At 42.4% G+C, this 19635-nt stretch overlaps 1 protein-coding gene across 1 annotated transcript; it reads left to right on the top strand.

Moving 5' to 3' along the window:
* The first annotated feature begins 704 nt into the window (after positions 1 to 704).
* On the top strand, positions 705 to 13755 carry LOC115596752 (actin-related protein 2-A). Its single transcript, XM_030442146.1, has 9 exons — positions 705 to 861; positions 3471 to 3581; positions 5328 to 5543; positions 5628 to 5700; positions 6313 to 6449; positions 6783 to 6932; positions 8859 to 9004; positions 9522 to 9654; positions 12129 to 13755. Exons 1-9 carry the CDS (start codon positions 814 to 816, stop codon positions 12297 to 12299), a joined length of 1185 nt encoding a protein of 394 aa, XP_030298006.1. The 5' UTR covers positions 705 to 813; the 3' UTR covers positions 12300 to 13755.
* Positions 13756 to 19635: the final 5880 nt, after the last annotated feature.

Below are 19635 nucleotides of genomic sequence, written 5' to 3'. Positions count from 1 at the left end.
AGGGAAACATTTTAATCAGCAGGAGGATTTACTCGTCTTTTCTTTTTAGTAGTTTCTCCATGTGCAGACTGGAAAAACTGCGTTTACTGTACATTTTTTCAGGTAATGCTGCAGTAATTATGGCGTAGGCCAGTTCAAAAGTAGCAGAAGGAGATTTTTTCTTTAGATACATTTGTATTTGACATTATATTTTGTGTTTTTGACAGCAGAAACACTGCATTTTGGTCCCCAGGGGCCTCTAAAATAAAAACAAAATATCAAATTCTACTGTAGTAGCTTTAATATTACACATTTTTCACATCATGCAGAGACAGACTGACTCTCTCTACATTAAAATTGATATTGAAACATGTTTTTTATGATGATCTCTCACTCCTCACAGTGCTACATATAATTAGCATTATTTCAATATTATACCATGTTTATTAGGTTTTTTATCCATACACTTCACATTAAAAAATCACTTCTCGACATGTGTGCGTGATTTTTACGGACTCATCCTGTTTAAGAGAATAAAAATGACATTTTTAAGCCTCATGAGAAGATTATAACTTATAACTGAGTTTCTGCATACGTGCAGGCAGCAGGACTTCAGATAACTTTGTTTATATCATTGTTAAGTCAGCAGCTGTGTTATGATTGTGAATCCAGCCGCTGACAGCTGAGCATGTCCTCTCTTTGAGGGAGTGCCTGTCACTTGAACGCACCGGATGAGCACCCTTCCCTTCCTCCGCTCGGCCGGGTTGGTGTGTCTTCCTTCCGGCTCGCCGAAGAAAGTTGAGGGAGGTTCAGCGGCAACTGGGCTTTTATATAATGGACAGCCAGGGAAGGAAAGTGGTGGTCTGTGACAATGGGACCGGGGTAAGTTCGCTCGTTTTGGTCCGACACGCTATCAATCCGCTGCTTTATTCACACGGCGGCGTTTATGTCGACCGATTTGCTGAAACAGGAAGTGGGGCTGTCAGCGACCAAGCTAGCTAGCGTTAACTGGGTGGGTAGCTAGCTAGCCTGTTAGCCTGCTAATTTTCATTCATCCAGACCCGACACGGAACTGGCACGTAGAGTGGGTTCACACGTCTGCATAAAACATGAATACACAGCTCCGAGTAAAGGTCTCACACACACATGAGCCCCTGCATTGAAAAAGACGAGTAGTAGCTCATTTGCCATCAACCGTTACCAAGCTAAAGCAGCTAGCTAACCTGCTAGCCTGCTGCTAGCATGTAGTTAACAGCTGGCTGTCTGTTTTTTGTGTGACTGGCAGCTGCGTCGGTCATTTCAGTGATTTGTTTTGCAGACATTGCGGATTTTTGCAGAGCCATCAACGTTGTTCGGTTTGTTAAACGTTAAAGATCATTAAGTAGATAATTGTGCTGATAATCAACGTCGGCTAAGTGTAAGGTTAGCTAGGCCGTGTCAGGTTAATTGAGGAACCACCTTTATGTTTTCCTGTTCAGCAGCTAGCATCAGCTCCCCGGATATAAACGTCAAATAACTAGTGATTATACGTACTTTGGGCCTTTTTTACACGTATGCATTCTCTTCTTTCAGCTGTAGTTTTTGCTCATAACGCCTTGACAGACATTTTAGGAATTTGTGGGTGTGTAAGTCTTCAGTGTAGTGGAAAATAGCCAGCCCAGAGTTGGACATCTCTGCACAGCTGAGGGAACATTTTGTTGGTCTTTTAATCACAACCTAGCTGGCTGCCCAAACAGTCCATTAAAGCTGGTGAATTTAGGGGATTTTCAAGCAGCCGAGCAAGCAGCTTTTACCCCAAACCAACTTATAACACAGATGTGTATTTATGTGCAGGTAACACTGCTTCTCTTGATTGTACAGACTTCCTCCCAAAACCGTGTCAGCAGTGAAAGAGGATGTTTGCTCAGCATGTTGCTGAGTGACTAATGAGGCTTTTTTTGAGATGTGCCTTTTTCAAGAGCACTGTGCGATGCCAGAAACAAACCTTTTCTCTGTGTCCGGGTTGAACCGAGAAGTCAAGAGGAAGTGAGAAGAATCTGAAACCACAGCCATATATGTCACTGACGCCGTTCACAGCACTGATAGGTGCTATTTTACATCAACGTCCACTGTTAAAAACTTTTTGTATCTGCAGGCACATGCAGCTGCAAAACCAGGATACAGTTCAACTCTTAATTGTTTGGTTTAAATCACAATCTTTCGATAAAATCCCCCGCGGCTGGTGGACTGCTTCTGTAAGAGTATTAATAGAGCAGCCACTGATTTGAATGACATTTTTTACAGACGGTATCTGTGTGTTCTCACTTGTTCCTCTTATAATCTTCAACCCAGTTCTCATGTTGCTACAGGGCAGCGGCAAGCTGTGTGCACTGATTCAAGAAGTTTACTTTAATTGGTCAAATTAAGTAGATCATCTTTGAATTTACCCAAGACAAAGAAAGTTGGCAAACCAGTCTTAATGAACCCTTTTTCATTTTTACAAATACAAATGCAGAAGAATCATTCTATCATGAACGCTGAATCATTTAAACCCAACAGACTAATGTATATATATTATACACAGGCATGTATTTTGTTTCGGCAAACCAGAATTGCAGAGGAGGGATTGTGTAAAACCGTGTGTTGCAGCATCACAACTTGCATGTTGGAGAAAATGGAGTTGTGCAAGAACTTGATATGATGTCAGTGTTTTAATCTGAAACTGGAAACTGTCTGCGATTTTAGTCATCGTAATAAAGACTATGATTCATCTTGAATACGGTCTTTTTCCTGGACTCATGTTGCTGCTGTAGCTGAGTGCATTTGACTGTAAGTAGCCTGATCTGCCCGGCAACACAGTGCATATGATTTTCTAATATATTATAGTATAGTTATATCATACGGCTTTTTAAGGACATTGTCATGTTTGAGCTTATTAGGGATTTTGAAAATGTCATAAAAGATCCATCAAACCATTTTAATGAATGTATATAGAATGAAATCAACCAAAACTGTATTTTTTTAGGGCTTACAGGTCATGATATGGTAAAGAAAAATGATATTGTGATTATTTTTGACACTGTAACGATTTGGTTATGATTTAAGATAAGTGAGAAGGATCATTTTTGCTGAGATAAGATTTGTAGGCCAGGTCATCTCTGCAGCGCTACAGTTCTTCATTTTCATGCTATTTTGTCACACATTTGACCTTTTATGAAGGAATGCAGCTACTGAAATTTGGATATTGCACTTCAACCCTATTTATAAGCCTTCAAATCATCAAATGTTTTCCATCATTGTTTTGGATTCACACAAATACATACATGAAGCTCCTGGGATTGTACGCGTCTGTGGTTACATTTTTATCTCGGCCTAAATGCTAATGAAGTCCACCGTTATCAGCGGGGTGACGGTGAGGTCGTGCTCTGCTGCAGCGTTTATCTCATCAGTACTTAAATGTATTTTCTCATCACTTCCCCTCCTTGTTTTTTTTTCTTGTCTCTCTATTTTAGTTTGTCAAGTGCGGCTATGCAGGCTCCAACTTCCCAGAGCACATATTCCCTGCGCTTGTTGGGAGGCCCATCATCCGCTCGACAGCCAAAGTGGGAAACATTGAGATTAAGGTAAGAACTGGTCCGACTGGAATGAGTGTTTTTACGGCGAATGGAGCAGGAAACGTGATTAAAGGATATAACCTGGGAAAAGGCAAGAGTGGAAAAGCAAGATATGAAATCAGGCACTAAACAGCAAAGTCAGTTCGTAACATGAGCGCAACATTAAAGTTATTATCACTCTAGAAGTTGTGTAATTTTATAGTGAGTTCCACCTTTTAGTTCCTCCAGTGCACTTCTTTGAAATGATGATGGATCAGTAGATCAAGTCAACAGAGGTCAGATTCTCTGAAAGGTTCCCCTTATTTTAGCATGAAGCCTTTCTCTATATCTCTCTCCTGTTCTTTCCAGTCTTTTGTTTATTCAGTCCTTTTCTAAAAGAACATCTACCCTCCTCTTCCTCCATGTTTTGTTCCCCCACGATGAAGTAGAATGCCCAGAAAATGGTAAGTTGCGGTTGGTGTGTGTGCCTCCTGTTCCTGCCTGCTCGGAGAGTTGTGTCATGTTTTGATCTCAGCTGAAAATGAAGCTGTCTTCTTTTTGTTTTTAGATGTTTTGTTTTTGTCCGGTGTGTTTTTCTTACTCACCCAATGATTTTCATTTTACCACATCCCAACTAGCTGCAGACTTTTAGGGGTTGAGTTTGAGTTGTTGTTGGTCTAATCAGTGACAGAGAGTTGGATAAATGTACTTTAATGCACTCCTCGCTCCGGGCTCAAACTGTTGCAGAAATGGCTGTAATGAATCATAGGCCAGCTGTTATCGATGGAGTGCTAAAAGAGATTTTGGACCGGTTCCATTTTCTGAGTCTCTGATCTGCTGGTGCATCCTGACAGCTCCACCCCCCGTCATTCCTGCTGCTTTATAAGGACCGAAATAATCACTCCATTTTTCAGCTAAAAAGAACTAAAAGTGTCAGCTGCAGCTGGAACGCTTGGTGCCAAATGATAAATATTGTTCATATATGCATCACAGATCTGTTTGCTTTACTGTCATAACATATAATCTATTTGAGGAATGTCCAGTTCAGAGCATTCGCCCCAGAATCTGTGAGTGTTTCACCTTTACAAGTGCAGAGGAAGTGTCCGAGCTCGAGGAAGCATGGCAGACAGCTGAACGTTGGAGACGGAAGCACATCTGTTTTTCTGTTTTTCTTTTGACTTTTCTTTTTTTATTGAGACCACATGGAGGCAATGCCTGTGACTGGTACTTTGTTAATGCCAAAGCACACAGGATGAACCCATAAAATGGCTGCCTTCAGTAGGCTTTTGATGTCTCCAAATGGAACGTGAGATGCTTGACTGTGGCTAACACTGAGCTCTAACCCAGCAGTTGTTTACATTGCCAGGCTGCCTTGCATGCAGCTAGTTCAAAACGTACTAAAACGAGTGGTTTACCGTAGCTGGAGGGAAGCACAAGTGTTTCCAGGTGTAGATGCATGGAAAATAATGACTTGTTGTGCATGCTGGGTAACTGAGTTTTAAAGCCAAAAGCCACTTTGGGCGAGGACGTGAATGTGCCTGTTGTTATCTGACGGGTGACTCGTTTCAAGGCGAGTGAAGGCTTGATGATCCAGTTATTCTCATTTTATGAGATTGGCAAACCAAGGGGGCAAGTTGAAATGACTAATTGCATTACCATAAACCAATACTAAGTGCTCATTCATACTCTAAATGACTCTGAATGATCCAAACGTGGGGGGCTACACTGCAGAGCTGCTAATATTTATCTGTGTTGACCTTTGACCTCTCGCTCCAGGACCTGATGGTGGGGGACGAGGCCAGCGAGCTGCGCTCCATGCTGGAAGTCAACTACCCCATGGAGAACGGCATCGTCAGGAACTGGGATGACATGAAGCACCTGTGGGACTACACCTTCGGCCCAGAGAAGCTCAACATCGACTCCCGCAACTGCAAGATCCTGCTGACCGAGCCCCCCATGAACCCCACCAAGAACCGCGAAAAAATCATTGAGGTACATTTATGTTTGTAGCTGTGTGAGGGGGGAAGATTTGTTTCTTTTTCTGCTCTGTTTGATGTCTCGTGGCTTCTCCTGCAGGTGATGTTTGAGACCTACCAGTTTGGAGGAGTCTACATTGCCATTCAAGCCGTGCTGACACTGTACGCCCAAGGTGAGAAGAGACGCTCGCATTGTTGTGCTGCAGATTTAATCAAAGAGACACATTAACCTTTTGCGATTGACTTCCTTTCACCCCCAAATTAGATTGACCCTGATACTGGAATTAGATCTGTGTTAAATTGGTCAGTTTTTAGTTGTTTTCTAGCTCAAAGACGGAAGGCTTTTTATTTCTGAAAACATTCTTAGATGGCAGCAATCAGCTACCACACCTTTGTCAAATACTTGTGCAAAGATTTGTTCTATGAGACTACTTAGATACCTGATATGATGTTCTTTGTGCTAGAAAGTCTAGACAGTCACATGAACTTCACTTCACAATGTTCCAGTGACAGACACGATGTAAAATAAGTGCTCGGGTATGTTAAATCCCACCTGTGTGGCGCTTCAAGCAGCTATATGCACCTACAGTGAGTCTGATTTCAAACACACAGCCCTGTTTGTGGTCCCTGTATTGCTCTCTCTGAGTTTATACCAATTTGTTAGCTGCTAATAGCAGTTAATTGTTACATAACATTTTTGTGTGTTTAGCCAGCCAACAAGGCTAACAAACACACCTCGATGTTAGAATGTAGATTATTAACTTTTGTTTCTCTGTGTGCTTTAGGCCTTCTGACCGGTGTGGTGGTGGACTCTGGTGACGGTGTGACACACATCTGTCCAGTGTACGAGGGCTTCAGCCTGCCTCACCTGACAAGACGCCTGGACATTGCAGGCAGGGACATCACCCGCTACCTCATCAAGGTGATCCAGTCAGTCATGACAGACTCTCAGTGTGAGACAAAGTCAACTAGTCATTAGAAAACTGGGTGTTAAATTTGCATTTTCATTACATTTTTGGGATGAGAAATCAGCTGGAGTTAAGTGTCTTTGAATTGGGTATAAACATGAGAATTGTTTGGTTGAGACTTTTTAGGAAGGGGAAGCGGGCATCATCATCTTATAAAAAGAAGTAATCTAGAGTCTGGCAGTACCAGTTCCTGTTTAAAGAGAAATGCCAAAGAGATCTCTCTGAGTCTCTCGAGAGAATAAAGCTTTCTGACCAACTTTCTACTATTTCTTTGTTTCTCGGTGCAGTTGTTGTTGTTGAGGGGTTACGCCTTCAACCATTCTGCAGACTTTGAGACGGTTCGCATGATGAAGGAGAAGCTGTGCTACGTTGGCTACAACATCGAGCAGGAGCAGAAGCTGGCTCTGGAGACCACCGTGCTGGTGGAATCATACACGGTAGATACCCACAGGTTTTTAATTTTCAGTTAATAAAAATGACATTTATACATGTAAGCCACATGAATGGTTTCACTGCTTAGGTTCTTTGTACAGACACCCTATTAATACTTAAAGAGGAAGTTTCGCATGTGGCTGTTTGTGAGAGTTGTTTGACAAAGTTGTTCGACTGCTGCTGAGCTCACTTTGTAACCTGGTGTTTGTGGTTGTCATTTAATGAGGTGTGCAGATACAGTAGCCAGTGTGCTGCCAGCCTTAAAACAGGCTGCTGCTCTCACATGGACATGTCGTGCATCCTTCACTCAGCTGACATCAAACAGGGGGAAATTGTAATTTGATTAACCAGATAAAAGATCGACAAATGTTAAAATAAAGACCCTAAGAGAGAAGATATAATAGATCCTTTTCTGCAGATTTAATCAACTCCAACATGTCTTCCTGTGGACGATCATGGTGGTGCATCATCCTACTTCCTGTCCGCATGTTTCCCGCTGTCTCCCATCTAATAGATAAGCCTTAAAGCAATATTAATAAAAAGAACATCTCTTATTAAGGAAATAGAGGAATGAATTATATCAGAGGCATGAGGTCAAGCAAGCCAGTCAGGACACAGTGAGGCTGCATGTCAGGATAAAGAGGACAAAGAACCAGCAGGAGGGCGATGTTGTTCAAGGAAATCAAAAAGTTCCATGTTTCAAAATATGTCACCTAACCTCCTATAAAACTGTCTGAGCCAATATAAAGCTACAAAAGTATTTTAAGTTACAGTTTCAGATGGTTTGAAGCACTTTATCCAAAGTCTGTTTCAAAATAACACTCCAAAATATATGTGCTTCTAAAGATGTCGAGCACTCGTATGAACCCTGACGAATGTTTTCATTTTGGGAAAACAAATGCGCTGTAATTGCTCAATGATAAAGTATTTACTCATCTATATTTCCAGCCCTCAAGGGAATTCGGCTTTTGTTGACTTTTTATGTCAAATGAGTTCTTTTTATGAACACCACATGCACACAAGTTTCCAATTTCTGCTCAAAATAGCCCTGTTTGTAGAAAGAATCCCTCCGAAAGGATTTGTTATTCAAAAGTGGCAGTATTTTGACAAAACTAATGGGGTAACTAAATCTGTTTCTGCTCTGAGCTAAGTAGACTACCACATGCCTGTCGTTTGGCTCTGTTGGCTGCTTCAGGACAGGGCAGTGCTGCTGACTAACTGTTTTCTCTGGGACTCAAACATATGGGGGTGCAGCGCTCCTCCACCACGCTTGCTTTTCTTTCCAAGGCCCTTTTTTCCCTGCAGAGGGAACCACAGAATCTAAACGCAGGCCCTGAAGTCTGTGTTACTGCACGCCTTACCGAGCACATGTTGTGTCTCAGAGCTCACTGACCATGAGTGTTTGGGTTAGTGTAGGCGACTGTGTGTGTGTGTAGGTGTGTGAACATGTATGTGTAAGTATCGTTTTGTGCGCGCGAGTGTGCCGAAACAAGGAGGGCAATGTAACTGTGGCCGAAGGGCCCTGAACTGAGCGTTACATCATTTCCTGTGCAGCCACTTTGCGGCGGTGGCTGGGCTCCACTTCCTCCCACTGCCCTCGGCTGAATGAATCCTTTTTATAGTCACACACGCATTCACTCTGCTCAGTTTGGAGCCCACACTCTCTGTGCTTTAACTTGCCGTACAGTATTATCTGAGCCTTGTTGAACTTTATTTTCAAACACATAAACCTTCCTTTTAAAAAGGTTTTCTGATGAGCTCTGACTTCCTTTCATACATCACAACCAACCACTGAACAGTATCAGTCTTGATTCTTACATTCAAGATTTATGACTCTCCGTTGAGTCACACATTAGATCCTACCTCTTCAGCGGTGTCAGAATATCTTTTTTTCATTCTCTTTTCATCTCATCCCTCCTACACTTCTCCAGCTGCCAGATGGTCGTGTGATCAAGGTGGGAGGAGAGCGGTTTGAGGCCCCGGAGGCTCTGTTCCAGCCCCACCTCATCAACGTGGAGGGTGTCGGAGTGGCCGAGCTCCTCTCCAACACCATCCAGGCCGCCGATATAGACACCAGGTGAGGAGGACACATCAGGTTATACTTTACTGAGTGTTTCTGCTGTAGCACACACGCATACACAAGACTAACAAGTCACAGCACACACACACACACACACACACACACACAGATATGCAAATTGCTGGTGTCCACCCAGCAGAGCTCCCATTGACGCATTCATGGTTTTGGAAATCAAACAAAATATTTTGTGCGCACCAGAGTTCTCTATGGAAAGCATGAAAATTGATCTTTGGGTGTGTAAAAGACTGGAAATATTCAAGAAAATGTGCGCTTGGAAATCGACTGCAACACTTTTATGATCAGGTTTTTTGTAGAGTTCACTGAGGGACTCCAAACTGGAATGTCTTGATTGCGAATCTTCCACATTTGTAGATTGAACATGAGAAAATAAAGCAGTAGAGGAAGAAACTAGAGGCATTACTAGATTATTTAAAGATGCTGCTTTTTCTCTTCCTGTCTGCGTGTTGTTTTGTCTCTTCCTCTTCTCACCTTCTATACGTCTTCCCGTCATCAGGCCTGAGTTCTACAAACACATCGTGTTATCAGGAGGATCCACCATGTACCCCGGCCTGCCTTCTCGGCTGGAGAGGGAACTCAAGCAGCTGTACCTGGAGCGTGTGCTCAAGGGAGATGTTGACAAGCTTTCGGTGAGACATCAACGCCTAATGTCTCATTTATGTTTATACTTCAGACGTGTTTTAAAGTATGACTGTGGCTTTGAAAACATTGTTTTAGCTTAACTTAGAACTTGATTAGTTGTACTGCCACCAGTGCGTTCTTAAAAAAATACAGGATTCAGGTGATCCAAAGTCTTCTTTCCTGCACCAGGTATTTCTGTTGGTGTGAATTAGTGTTTCCAGCTGATTCTCTGGGTTTGTTTAAGCTGGCCTGGGTGGAGTTTCCCACATGTGAGAGTGCAGTCAAAGTGCCAGAAAAGTTCAACAACCACAGGGGAACATACTTGAGTTAGGTCTAGTGTGCAAACGGTGACTGACGCCCGACAGTGTCTCCTTTGTCCTGAAGACGGTAAATCCCAAACACTGGGAGTTCACAGTAGAAAAAATGAAATGTCTTCAGTCATGTGCAGTTGATACCTGAACTGTCTCAAACACATCTCCAAGGTTTTAAAAGCAAAGATGAGCGTGATGTGATGTCTGCAGTGTACGCAGACCACCACCAGGTGGTGCCAGAGGTTAAAATACATTCATTTAATTAACAGAACACCTTATTAACATCTTACTGCATGTGGGGTTCACTTCCCAGTTACACACACTTGTTTTGGAAAAATATCCCTGCGTTATGTTTCCATGTGAGCATCCCAAAGACACAGATGATTTTACACAGAGCTATTTTGTAAACAAACATTTTTAGATGACTCATACATTTAAAAGGAAGTCATTATGTGCTTTACTTCACTGCCCACAACTGCAGGCGCTGTCTTAGACTCTTTAATTAATATCTTTTATGTAGTGATGGTGTGCTTTTTTTTTTATTTGGAAGATTCCTGATTTTTTTTTTTTTTTTTTGCACTGAATACTTTGTTGGCTTGACAGATAGCATGTAAGTTACAGTGGATTGAACTGTCGCTGGAGGTTTGACAGCGCTATCAAAAAGGATCCAAATGATCCATTCCTGTTGTTTATTCCAGTTCTTATTCCAAATGCTCATCGTATCATCCAAACAATAAAACTATGGTTAAATACACCACCTTCATTAGTAGCTTACAGCTTTAGCAGTTTGTTTGTTGCTTGCACAGTTAGCCATGTGAGCAAGAAACAGAAAACTGTGTCTTTCACCCTATTTAGCGACAATATGAGTGTTTTAAAACATACTGAGCTTTCAGACAGAGAGCAAGAAAGTGGATTATTCAGCAGGAGTGATGTTTGTTAGTTCTCCCGTCTTAAAAATCGGTCTCCATGGGACTAAGTTGTATCCGACATGAATTGAAGCCACAGGATAAAATGTGTCACTTGTAGAAACAAATCCAGAGTGAAGAATTACTCAGTGGTTCCCCTCAGCTTTTCTTAGCCCTGAGGCATGTTTAACTTAATTGTTTTGGTTTTACGACTTGAAATAATACTTTTTTTACCACTTTCATTTGTGCCGATTCTACAAGCAGCAGACGGCTGTCTTCACATATTTCCCTTCGGAGGAGAGTGAATGTTGGACCAAATGAATGCTAACATTACCGGACTGAACGTTCTTAATATTTAATGTCAAACTGCTACATCTGCGATTAGTATCCTCATACAAAGGTTCATTTTTGTTCTCTTGATTGTTTTTTTCTGTCGTCTGAGTTACGTTTCACTTATGATGGCACATTTGGAGTTGTGAGTTACAGGTGCGACTCCAGATATTAATCCCACCAGCAGTATCATTTATGTGCTGTACTGTTGCTAATGCTGGTTCAGCCACGCTGCCTTGGGCACCAACGTTATGACAGTTCGTCTTACGTTTACCGTGGCTGCTGTCATAAACTGGAGGATATGTACCAGCCTTGAAAAGTCTTAAAAAGCATTTTTCAGTTTCTGTTTTGGTTGTAGGCTACTCTGAGATGTTACACACCGAACTAAACAAACTGTAAGAGGGATTTTTTTGACAGCGGATTGTTGTCGGCACAATCAGACCTGTGGCAAACAATCATTACAAAATGCTGCTTTATCACAACAACAGTTTGTATATTCCCCCGTCCTTCATCCTCAGGTTTTCCATTGTGAACGTCAAATACAGACTACCGCCACCTGGTGGTGTGGAGACTTATTTCCTCTCATGCAGGCACACGACATAGGAGCTTGTTGACTGTCGTTTGTTGTCTTTGCGGTGTGTTCAAGTGCAGCTTTTTGGCCGTGACGCAGGCAACGCAACAGTTGGCTTGTTCCTTAATGTCGGTTTAGTGGGTCAAAGGCCTCTGGATCAAATTTTCAAAGAGCTTCACTGTGAGAAAAATGTCAAAAATACAATAATAAGCATCAACAGAAATACATGAATGGCAGGATTCAAATAATAAACAAGATATTAAAAACCAACTAAAGAAAGAAATATCAGGACACGACAGACTACAGGACGTTTCTTTGTTTACACAGGGCCTTTCTCAATGTCTGTGTGTCCTCTTGTCTTGCAGAAATTTAAGATCCGGATCGAGGATCCTCCCAGGCGAAAGCACATGGTGTTCCTGGGTGGAGCCGTGCTGGCCGACATCATGAAGGACAAGGACAACTTCTGGCTGACCCGGGAGGAGTACCAGGAGAAAGGAGTCCGCGTGCTGGAAAAACTCGGAGTCACCGTCAGATAAAGCACTGGACGGACAGACCACACACACACACACACACACACACACATACATACAGATACAAACACACACACACACACACACACACACACACACACATACATGGCATAAACACATTTCCCCTCGCCCACATTGCAGAGTATATATCTATTTATCCCTCTTCTTCTCTCTTTTGGCTCTTCTCTCCCCAAACACCAGAGGGAATCGAGCCGTCACCTCCCCGCTCTCCTCCTCCTCCTCCTCCTCCTCTCTCCTCCTCTCTGCCTCTCTTCTCTCCTGGTTTTGGATTGGCTCTCACTTTTTCCTTGCAAGCCCACACTGAAACCTCTCCTCCACTTAGACGACAAATTGAAGGGTTAATGTCACTCTGCTGGTGTATTTTTGATTTTCTGGTAGGAAAGAAGTATAAAAACCAGGGCGGTGAATGTTAACTCTTGCATGTTTACCTGTTACTAGGTTTGTTGTGAATTAAATTCAGCAGGTAAACACTGCAGCGAGTGTTTTGAGACAGTTAAACCTCCGCAGAGGATAAAATTGATGCAAAGTTTCTAAGCAATTTGTCGTAATATCACAATCAGGGTCCACCACAAACAGCCACGGGCCGCTTTCAGCATCTGTTCCAGGTGAGCGAGAACTGATCACATTTTTATGTCGGTTTTTATAAATGATATCATGAGTTTTTCTTTTCTGGGAGAGGGATTACTTTTTGCTTTTTCTTTTTGTTTCTTTGTTGGATGTACGAGTTCAATTTATATCTTTTTAATTTCTTGTTTTTCCATTGACTCTTTTCTTTTGTTGCTGTGCACTACTACCATTGTAAATGGAGTGTATTGTTGGAAACAGAAGTTCCTCCATGTTTTTATGAAGAATTGATGGTTGATTTATAAAAGGGACAAGTACACAAAGGATAGCCCCCTGAGCTCGACATCGGGTGTGTGTGTGACGGTACTTTGGGGTTTGTGGGATGTGTGTGTGTTTGGGGCGGGTGATGCTTTTTTTGTTTCCTCACCGGACGACCTCGCCGCTGCCTCCTCTCTGGTGACGACACCGGAGCACCTCACCTGTCGTATTCCCTCAGATCCACCAAAGCGCGGAGGCAGTCGCAGGTCGACGATGAGAGAATTGAATTTTGAGCGCAGAGCAAAAAAATAAAAACGGTATTTTCTGGATGCTGAAATCCTGTTGAGAGCACATTTAAGGTCTCCAGTCTTTCGCTCTCAACGGTCGACTTAATGATTACTGGAGGCACTTCTTCTATTTTGAGTATGATAAATGTGTATATTTTTTTTTTTTCTTCTTCTTTCCATGAACGTCTATCCAGTGCCAAGTGCAGTTAATGTTAACTGGATCTCTCATGTTTTAATGTCTTTTCTTTTTGTCACGTTTTTTTAATTTCCTGTGTTGTTCATAGCATAACTGCCTAACGCTGATTTAAATAAAGAAAAGTGATTTATAAGGATGTGTGTGTGTGTGGTAGGTTCTTGGTACCCGTTTTACACTTTTATTAGAGTTACCCTGAGTGCACAAGTCGGGGATTTACTGGGAAAAAGATATTTAATGAACCTTCTCCATCAGTCACACAGAAGAAACGCTATACTTGAGAAAGAAAGTTTTCAGATGCCCATTTTCTTGGTCCGACCAACAGTCCAAACCTCGAACATGCTCCGTTAACAGCGATATAAAAACAGAGAAGCAGTAAATTCTCACACTTGAGAAACTGGAGCCGGTCAACATTTGACTTTTGTGCTTAAAAAACTGAAAATTAGAGGCAAATCTATAAATATGTTGCCCAAAAATGATCAGTTATATCCATATCGGTGTATTTGTTGCACTGATATGTCATTTTTTTAAAGTTTATAATGCAAAAGTGTCTGATCTCGTTCTCATTTGAGGAATCATGACAGAAAATGTTCCTCTTAGAGCTGATGTGTCAATATTGGCACCCTAATTTTGGTATCAGCTTCAAAAGTCCCGGCTCATCATTTCTGAAGTTCAATTTCTTTCATCTTTTTAGTTTTTAATTTCTAACGTGAACAATTTCCTGTCCTCTCGATCAGAGTGAAGAGAAATCTATCCACGCTGCGTCACTACATCCGCTCTTAATTTTAATTTGGAATTTTTTACAGAGCGAAAACATCCGTGCACTGTCACACAGATGAGTCCTGCTGCTCTGCTTTGGCAAAAAATAAAACCGAGATGAAGCATTAAAGTTAATCTTGACCTTGAACAGCGTCACATAAAAACTCCAAAGGTCCGTTTCTAACCTTTCTGTCAGCCATCATCCACCGCGCCGTCTTGTTTGCTCAGTGTTTTGATCTACATTCACCTTTATGACTCAGTTAATCCTCAGTCTTAGCAGATAATGACTCCTCTGTGACTGTGCTGATGTTGCACTGTGTTTCTCTTTATCCCCCGACGATCACTTGTGGCTGTTACTCAGCGAGGATTACATAGTCCTGCTTTAATTTGGGCCCAACTTCTGTCAGCTACCTCAGTGTCTGAAAACGACACAGTTTTTAATACTGAAACGTGCGCGCAGCTGTATATTTCCTTACAGCTCGGCAACGTGGAAACTTCTTTATGACTGTAATCATCAGGGGAAATATTGACTGTCTTCTGGTTTTGTTGTAACTGTTTACACCTTTTTATCAAGACAGTTTTTTTCTCTTGAAGTCCAGATATCAAAACAAGCGATTAATCAGAAAGAAAGATCTGCATCTGACGGTTATTTATAGCTTCTTCGTTTATAGTGTGGAATAAAATGATTCAAAAGAAAAAGAAAATGTGACGTGGATTTTGAGTTTTCTATATTGTTCAGCATTTCTTTTAAAAATACTGATCTTCTTGATTAATCGATGACTCATTTGGGCCACAAAATGACAGAGAGCAGTGACAAATTAACAATATAGAGACATTAAATGTCCGACCTGCTCCAAAAACCTAAATATATTCAGTTTATTGTGATCTAAGACAAAGAAAAGCAGAAAACTCTCATGTTTGACCTCTTGGAACATCAAATGTTCGACCTGTTTGCTTGAAAAAAAAAAAGGCAGAATTGACCAAAATCTACTCATCAGTTTGACTACTTGCGACTCTTTAGCGGCCGAGCTGGAGGTGAGATCAGATGGGCTGAGAGATAAACTGCTGCCAGAGGAGAGGATGGAGCTGTGAAGGTGACGGAGCCTCTGCACACAGACCAGAAGGAGGAAGAGGAAATGGAACAGTGGCAGAGGACTGGCGCCACCAGAGGAAGAGCCTCTCTTTCCGTGCCTGAAATAAAGATCTCACCCAGACTCTTCCGGCCCTGTTCCATTTTAATCCCTCGACTCTTGCCACTTCCCTCTTAACCCTGAACTGTTACCTCTGAAGGGCCGTTTGAAGTTTCCTCCCCGTCGGAGGCACAAACAGAGGCATCACAGAGGGGAAGGGAAGCGCGAGGACGTTTACCAAAATACTTGGCTTCGGTGCTGTTGTCAGGGAGTGGTGCTTCGCTCGACGGCTCTGAGCATCACCTTCGCGACCACTCGGGAAGAAATGTTGTACTTTTTACTCCCCTGAGCGTGAAAAAACTCTTTTCACAGCCACTTTTCATGTGAATTTAAGACATTACTCTCAACTTAAAAGGGGCAATTTGTACGATGTAGCCAGAAGTTTAATTTAAAATGTAAAAAAAAAATGAACAAACTTCATCAACAGAGTGTGAGGTTATGTCAAAGATCTTAATGTTTGTGCTGAAGAGATACCTCCTGGAGTTAGCATGCTAACAGCTAGCTGTGGTCTGATAGCGTAGCCTCCATAGTTTCAGCTGGAAGATGTGAAAATAGTGAGTTTGTCACAATAGAATGTCAAGGAAGGACATATTTTTACACCTATTTTCCTCAGTTAACAGAAAAAAATACAACCATACAACTTTTTAACAACTCAGAGGTCAGAATTCTATCGTCACAACCTCAAGTTGCCGACATCAAAGCGTGCAAGACGGCAGAAGTGAACAAAAATCTTTGCAGACAAACAAAGTGATGTTTCTTCGAGCCGTCAGCAGTGCAGCCTCGTCGCTTAATATGCAAAATGGAGCAGAAAATGACACGGGATGTAGCAAACGGCACTTTTATATTCGGAAAACGAAACACTTCATTCACACGACTTTTACAAACCTTGTGCAGTCGGCGGAGATTAATGTGCTCCCAGTTTACAAGCAGGAATTCTGACTTTCAGTGGCGTTCCATTGTGCTTCTTCTGGTCGGAGGCTGGAAATTTGGAGTTTGGCATCAGACGAGCTTAACTGCCTCTTTAACTCATCGTAAAAACTCGGCTTAAATGACATTAAACCCGCCATAACCGCCTTGGTCTCGTTTCGACAGTCGCCTCTGGTTCGCTCGAGATTAATCATCCATTTAAGTAGTAAGATGTGAAAACGATCCACAGACGGCACAAACAAACAGTGTGGAGTCCAGCGTAGCGAGCAGTGGGAGGCGGCTCTGCTGCCCCCTACAGTTCTGGAGGTACCCTTTGAATCCTGGTCATTTCTTACAAACTACACCTTTAAATTCAAACGTGGCGCCGCTTCAACTCTGCGGCCTCGTGGCGAGACTCGACGCCTTTCGAGAAATCTGTGTGCCTGAATTAATTTTTCCACGTTTTGTCTGTTTTGTCATCATTTCGTTTTGCGATCGTTGCTGCTCACTCAGTTTTTTTACCGTCATTTCAAATATCATCAGTAGTTTTACGTGATGTCGCAGTAAATCAGTAATAATAACTGATATATGACCTCTAACACGTTAATACACCCGCAGTTTGACGCAGGAATCATCTCATCACTCTCAGTACTTTCACATTTGGTGCTCGAGTCTTCTTCACTGCTCAAACTTCAACTTTTCGGAGAACCTCTACGGCTGAATTGACTCTTAATGTGTTGTATTTTTTTCTCTGAAAGGTTTTCCACAGGGTGGGAGTAGAGGGATGTTTTCCTCTGCAGTCTTGAGGTTTATCTCAGGTGCAGGGTTGGACTCGGTCAGGCAATGCTTAAACAATTATCTTGGCTCCTTCTAATCTCTACTTCTGCAACATCTCGGCGCAGCGCGGCTTTACGAGGGAGTTCGGGTCTGACGGGGGGAAACAACGCGGACTGAAACGCTGCTAGATGTGGAGAAAAATAAAAAAAGGGGAAACACCACATTTCTCGCCGTCTTTGCACGTGAGACCGCGGCTCTGGTGCAGGACGAGCCACCCATTTTTTCTGTGAGCGCCGCTCACTGCTGCGTGCACCCAGAGAGGGGCCACGCTGACCCCATTACACGAGCAGATATCTTAAATGTTTGCACATGTGGACCGTGATGCTGTTTGCAGCCGTTGAGCTGCTTAGCAGGCCCCCAAAAGCCCTCGGGGACCTTCTTTTTCTTCTCTCTTCTCCCTCCTCCTCCCCTTCTCCCTCTCGCGCTCCATCATTATCGCCCACATGCTTTTCCAGAGACATCCTGAGCGAAACAGCTCGACGTCCTCGATGGCTATCACATGTTCCCGCTGAGGAGGGAGGCAGCCGGGGAAAAAGACATCTTGAGGAGAGTGAAACAGGGTGTACGAGGCTGTGGTTATTTTCTTTGTGCTTCCTCCCAGTAAATACTTTACAAAGACTTCAGTGCATCGAGCTACAGAAGTTTTTAAAAGAGGATAATAAACTTCAGGCCTCGGGTTTCTCTCTGAAGACTCTCTATTTGTTCTAAAAACCTGTTTAGGGACTTTGTATACGGCTTCGAACTATTTGTTGAATGTTTGCGAGTCTCGTCCCTGATCAAAGTATTCTGTCAGCAGACGGTTTCTACTGAATGGGTCGCCTCGAAAAACACAATTCATTTTACTGGAAACAACTGTCTTCTTAGATTTGCTCCGTTAAACAAAGTGATGTTTGGTTTTCAACCATGTGAAGGACGTTTTGGGTTTTTTTACATTTTGGTTTATGGTCAAATACGCGCAACACAAACGGGCCTCCCATCGGCAAACCTTTCTGCAGACCACGGATAAGTTGAAGACGTTGCTTCAGGTTTAATTTTCAGTTTGATGTTGCGACGACGCTGTGCTTATGTTCTGGTTAGGTTCAGGAACAAAACCAGCTTGGTTAGCGTCGGAAAGTTCATGTTTTGACTGGAGATGTCTCAACTTCCTGCAAAAAAAAAACGCCCAAGACACAGCTGGAGACCATCCCGCAGTCTCCTCATAAATATCTTATCCAGTCTGGATTTTAGGAATGATACAACAACAAATTTGTTTCACACTTTTAAACGTTGAATTTGTTGAATTGTCAGAGTGGTGCCGGTGACAGATGTGAACACATCAGTGGTTAACCGCCACCATTTTGTCCTGGGAAAATATGTATGGTCGTAAACGTCAAGAGGCTAATAACATTTTCATCCTTTTTGAGTCGTGTGGTGATGTTTGACAATTTGAAAGATCATTTTTCAACTTGAGCGAGTCTCAGTTTGTCATAAAAACGAATCAAATGTAGGTAATTATGAAGACAGCTCAGCGTCAGTGACGTCGTCTCGTTTAAAACTCACCAAAACCAGCGACTTTAGCCTTGTAGAGATGTTCCTGTATATCAGCTAGCTTTTAAAACTCACTCACACTCAGTTCAGTGACTGCAGTCGTCAATAAGAACAGAATTATTGTGATTTTCATGTTTCTAAATAGCGTTTCTGTGTCGAGTTGGTGGCCATGTTGGTGCTGGTGGTGTGTGTTGAATGTAGTTCGCTGAGCGGTTTAACACAAAACTACAAGATATTTTATGATCTTAACGACAGACTGACTTTCTTGACTTTTAAACATCTGCTTTTAGATCAATATACATTGTGTGTGTCGTTCACAACACAATTCAAAAGGGATGAAACATGGATTCGTCTCTCCTCGTCGACCACTGACAAGGTCCAGTGGGGGACGCTGGACGGGGAGTGTTAGCATGCTAATGCACTAAACTGAGATGACGAAAATTAATATCTTACAAAGACTGAATATCAGCAAGTTAGCACGCGGTCAGTAGCTTTTAGCATTTAGCCAAAGTCCCCTAAATGGCTAAGTCGGACAGACTCACATCACAGGAGGGAAGTTGTCTCCTTTTATTGACGACTGTTTTTATTATTTTTTACTTCGTCTCCATTCACAGAAATCCTTTTCTCTCATTTCGTCCATCTGATGAGCTGAAACTGATGCACTGACTTGGTGAGCTGATAAAAATAGAGGAACACGGAGGTAAACGGTATCACACGCAGCAGAGAGGAAGTGATTTACAGTCGATATTTAAAAGGGAAGCACCTTCAGTGTGAGAGTCAAATCAAGCAGCAGACTCGCG

The sequence above is a fragment of the Sparus aurata genome, chromosome 15, assembly GCF_900880675.1.
Source record: "Sparus aurata chromosome 15, fSpaAur1.1, whole genome shotgun sequence".
NCBI lineage: Eukaryota > Metazoa > Chordata > Actinopteri > Spariformes > Sparidae > Sparus > Sparus aurata.
The sequence above is the reverse complement of the archived record's forward strand: the minus strand, read 5'-3'. Positions and strand labels throughout refer to the sequence as shown.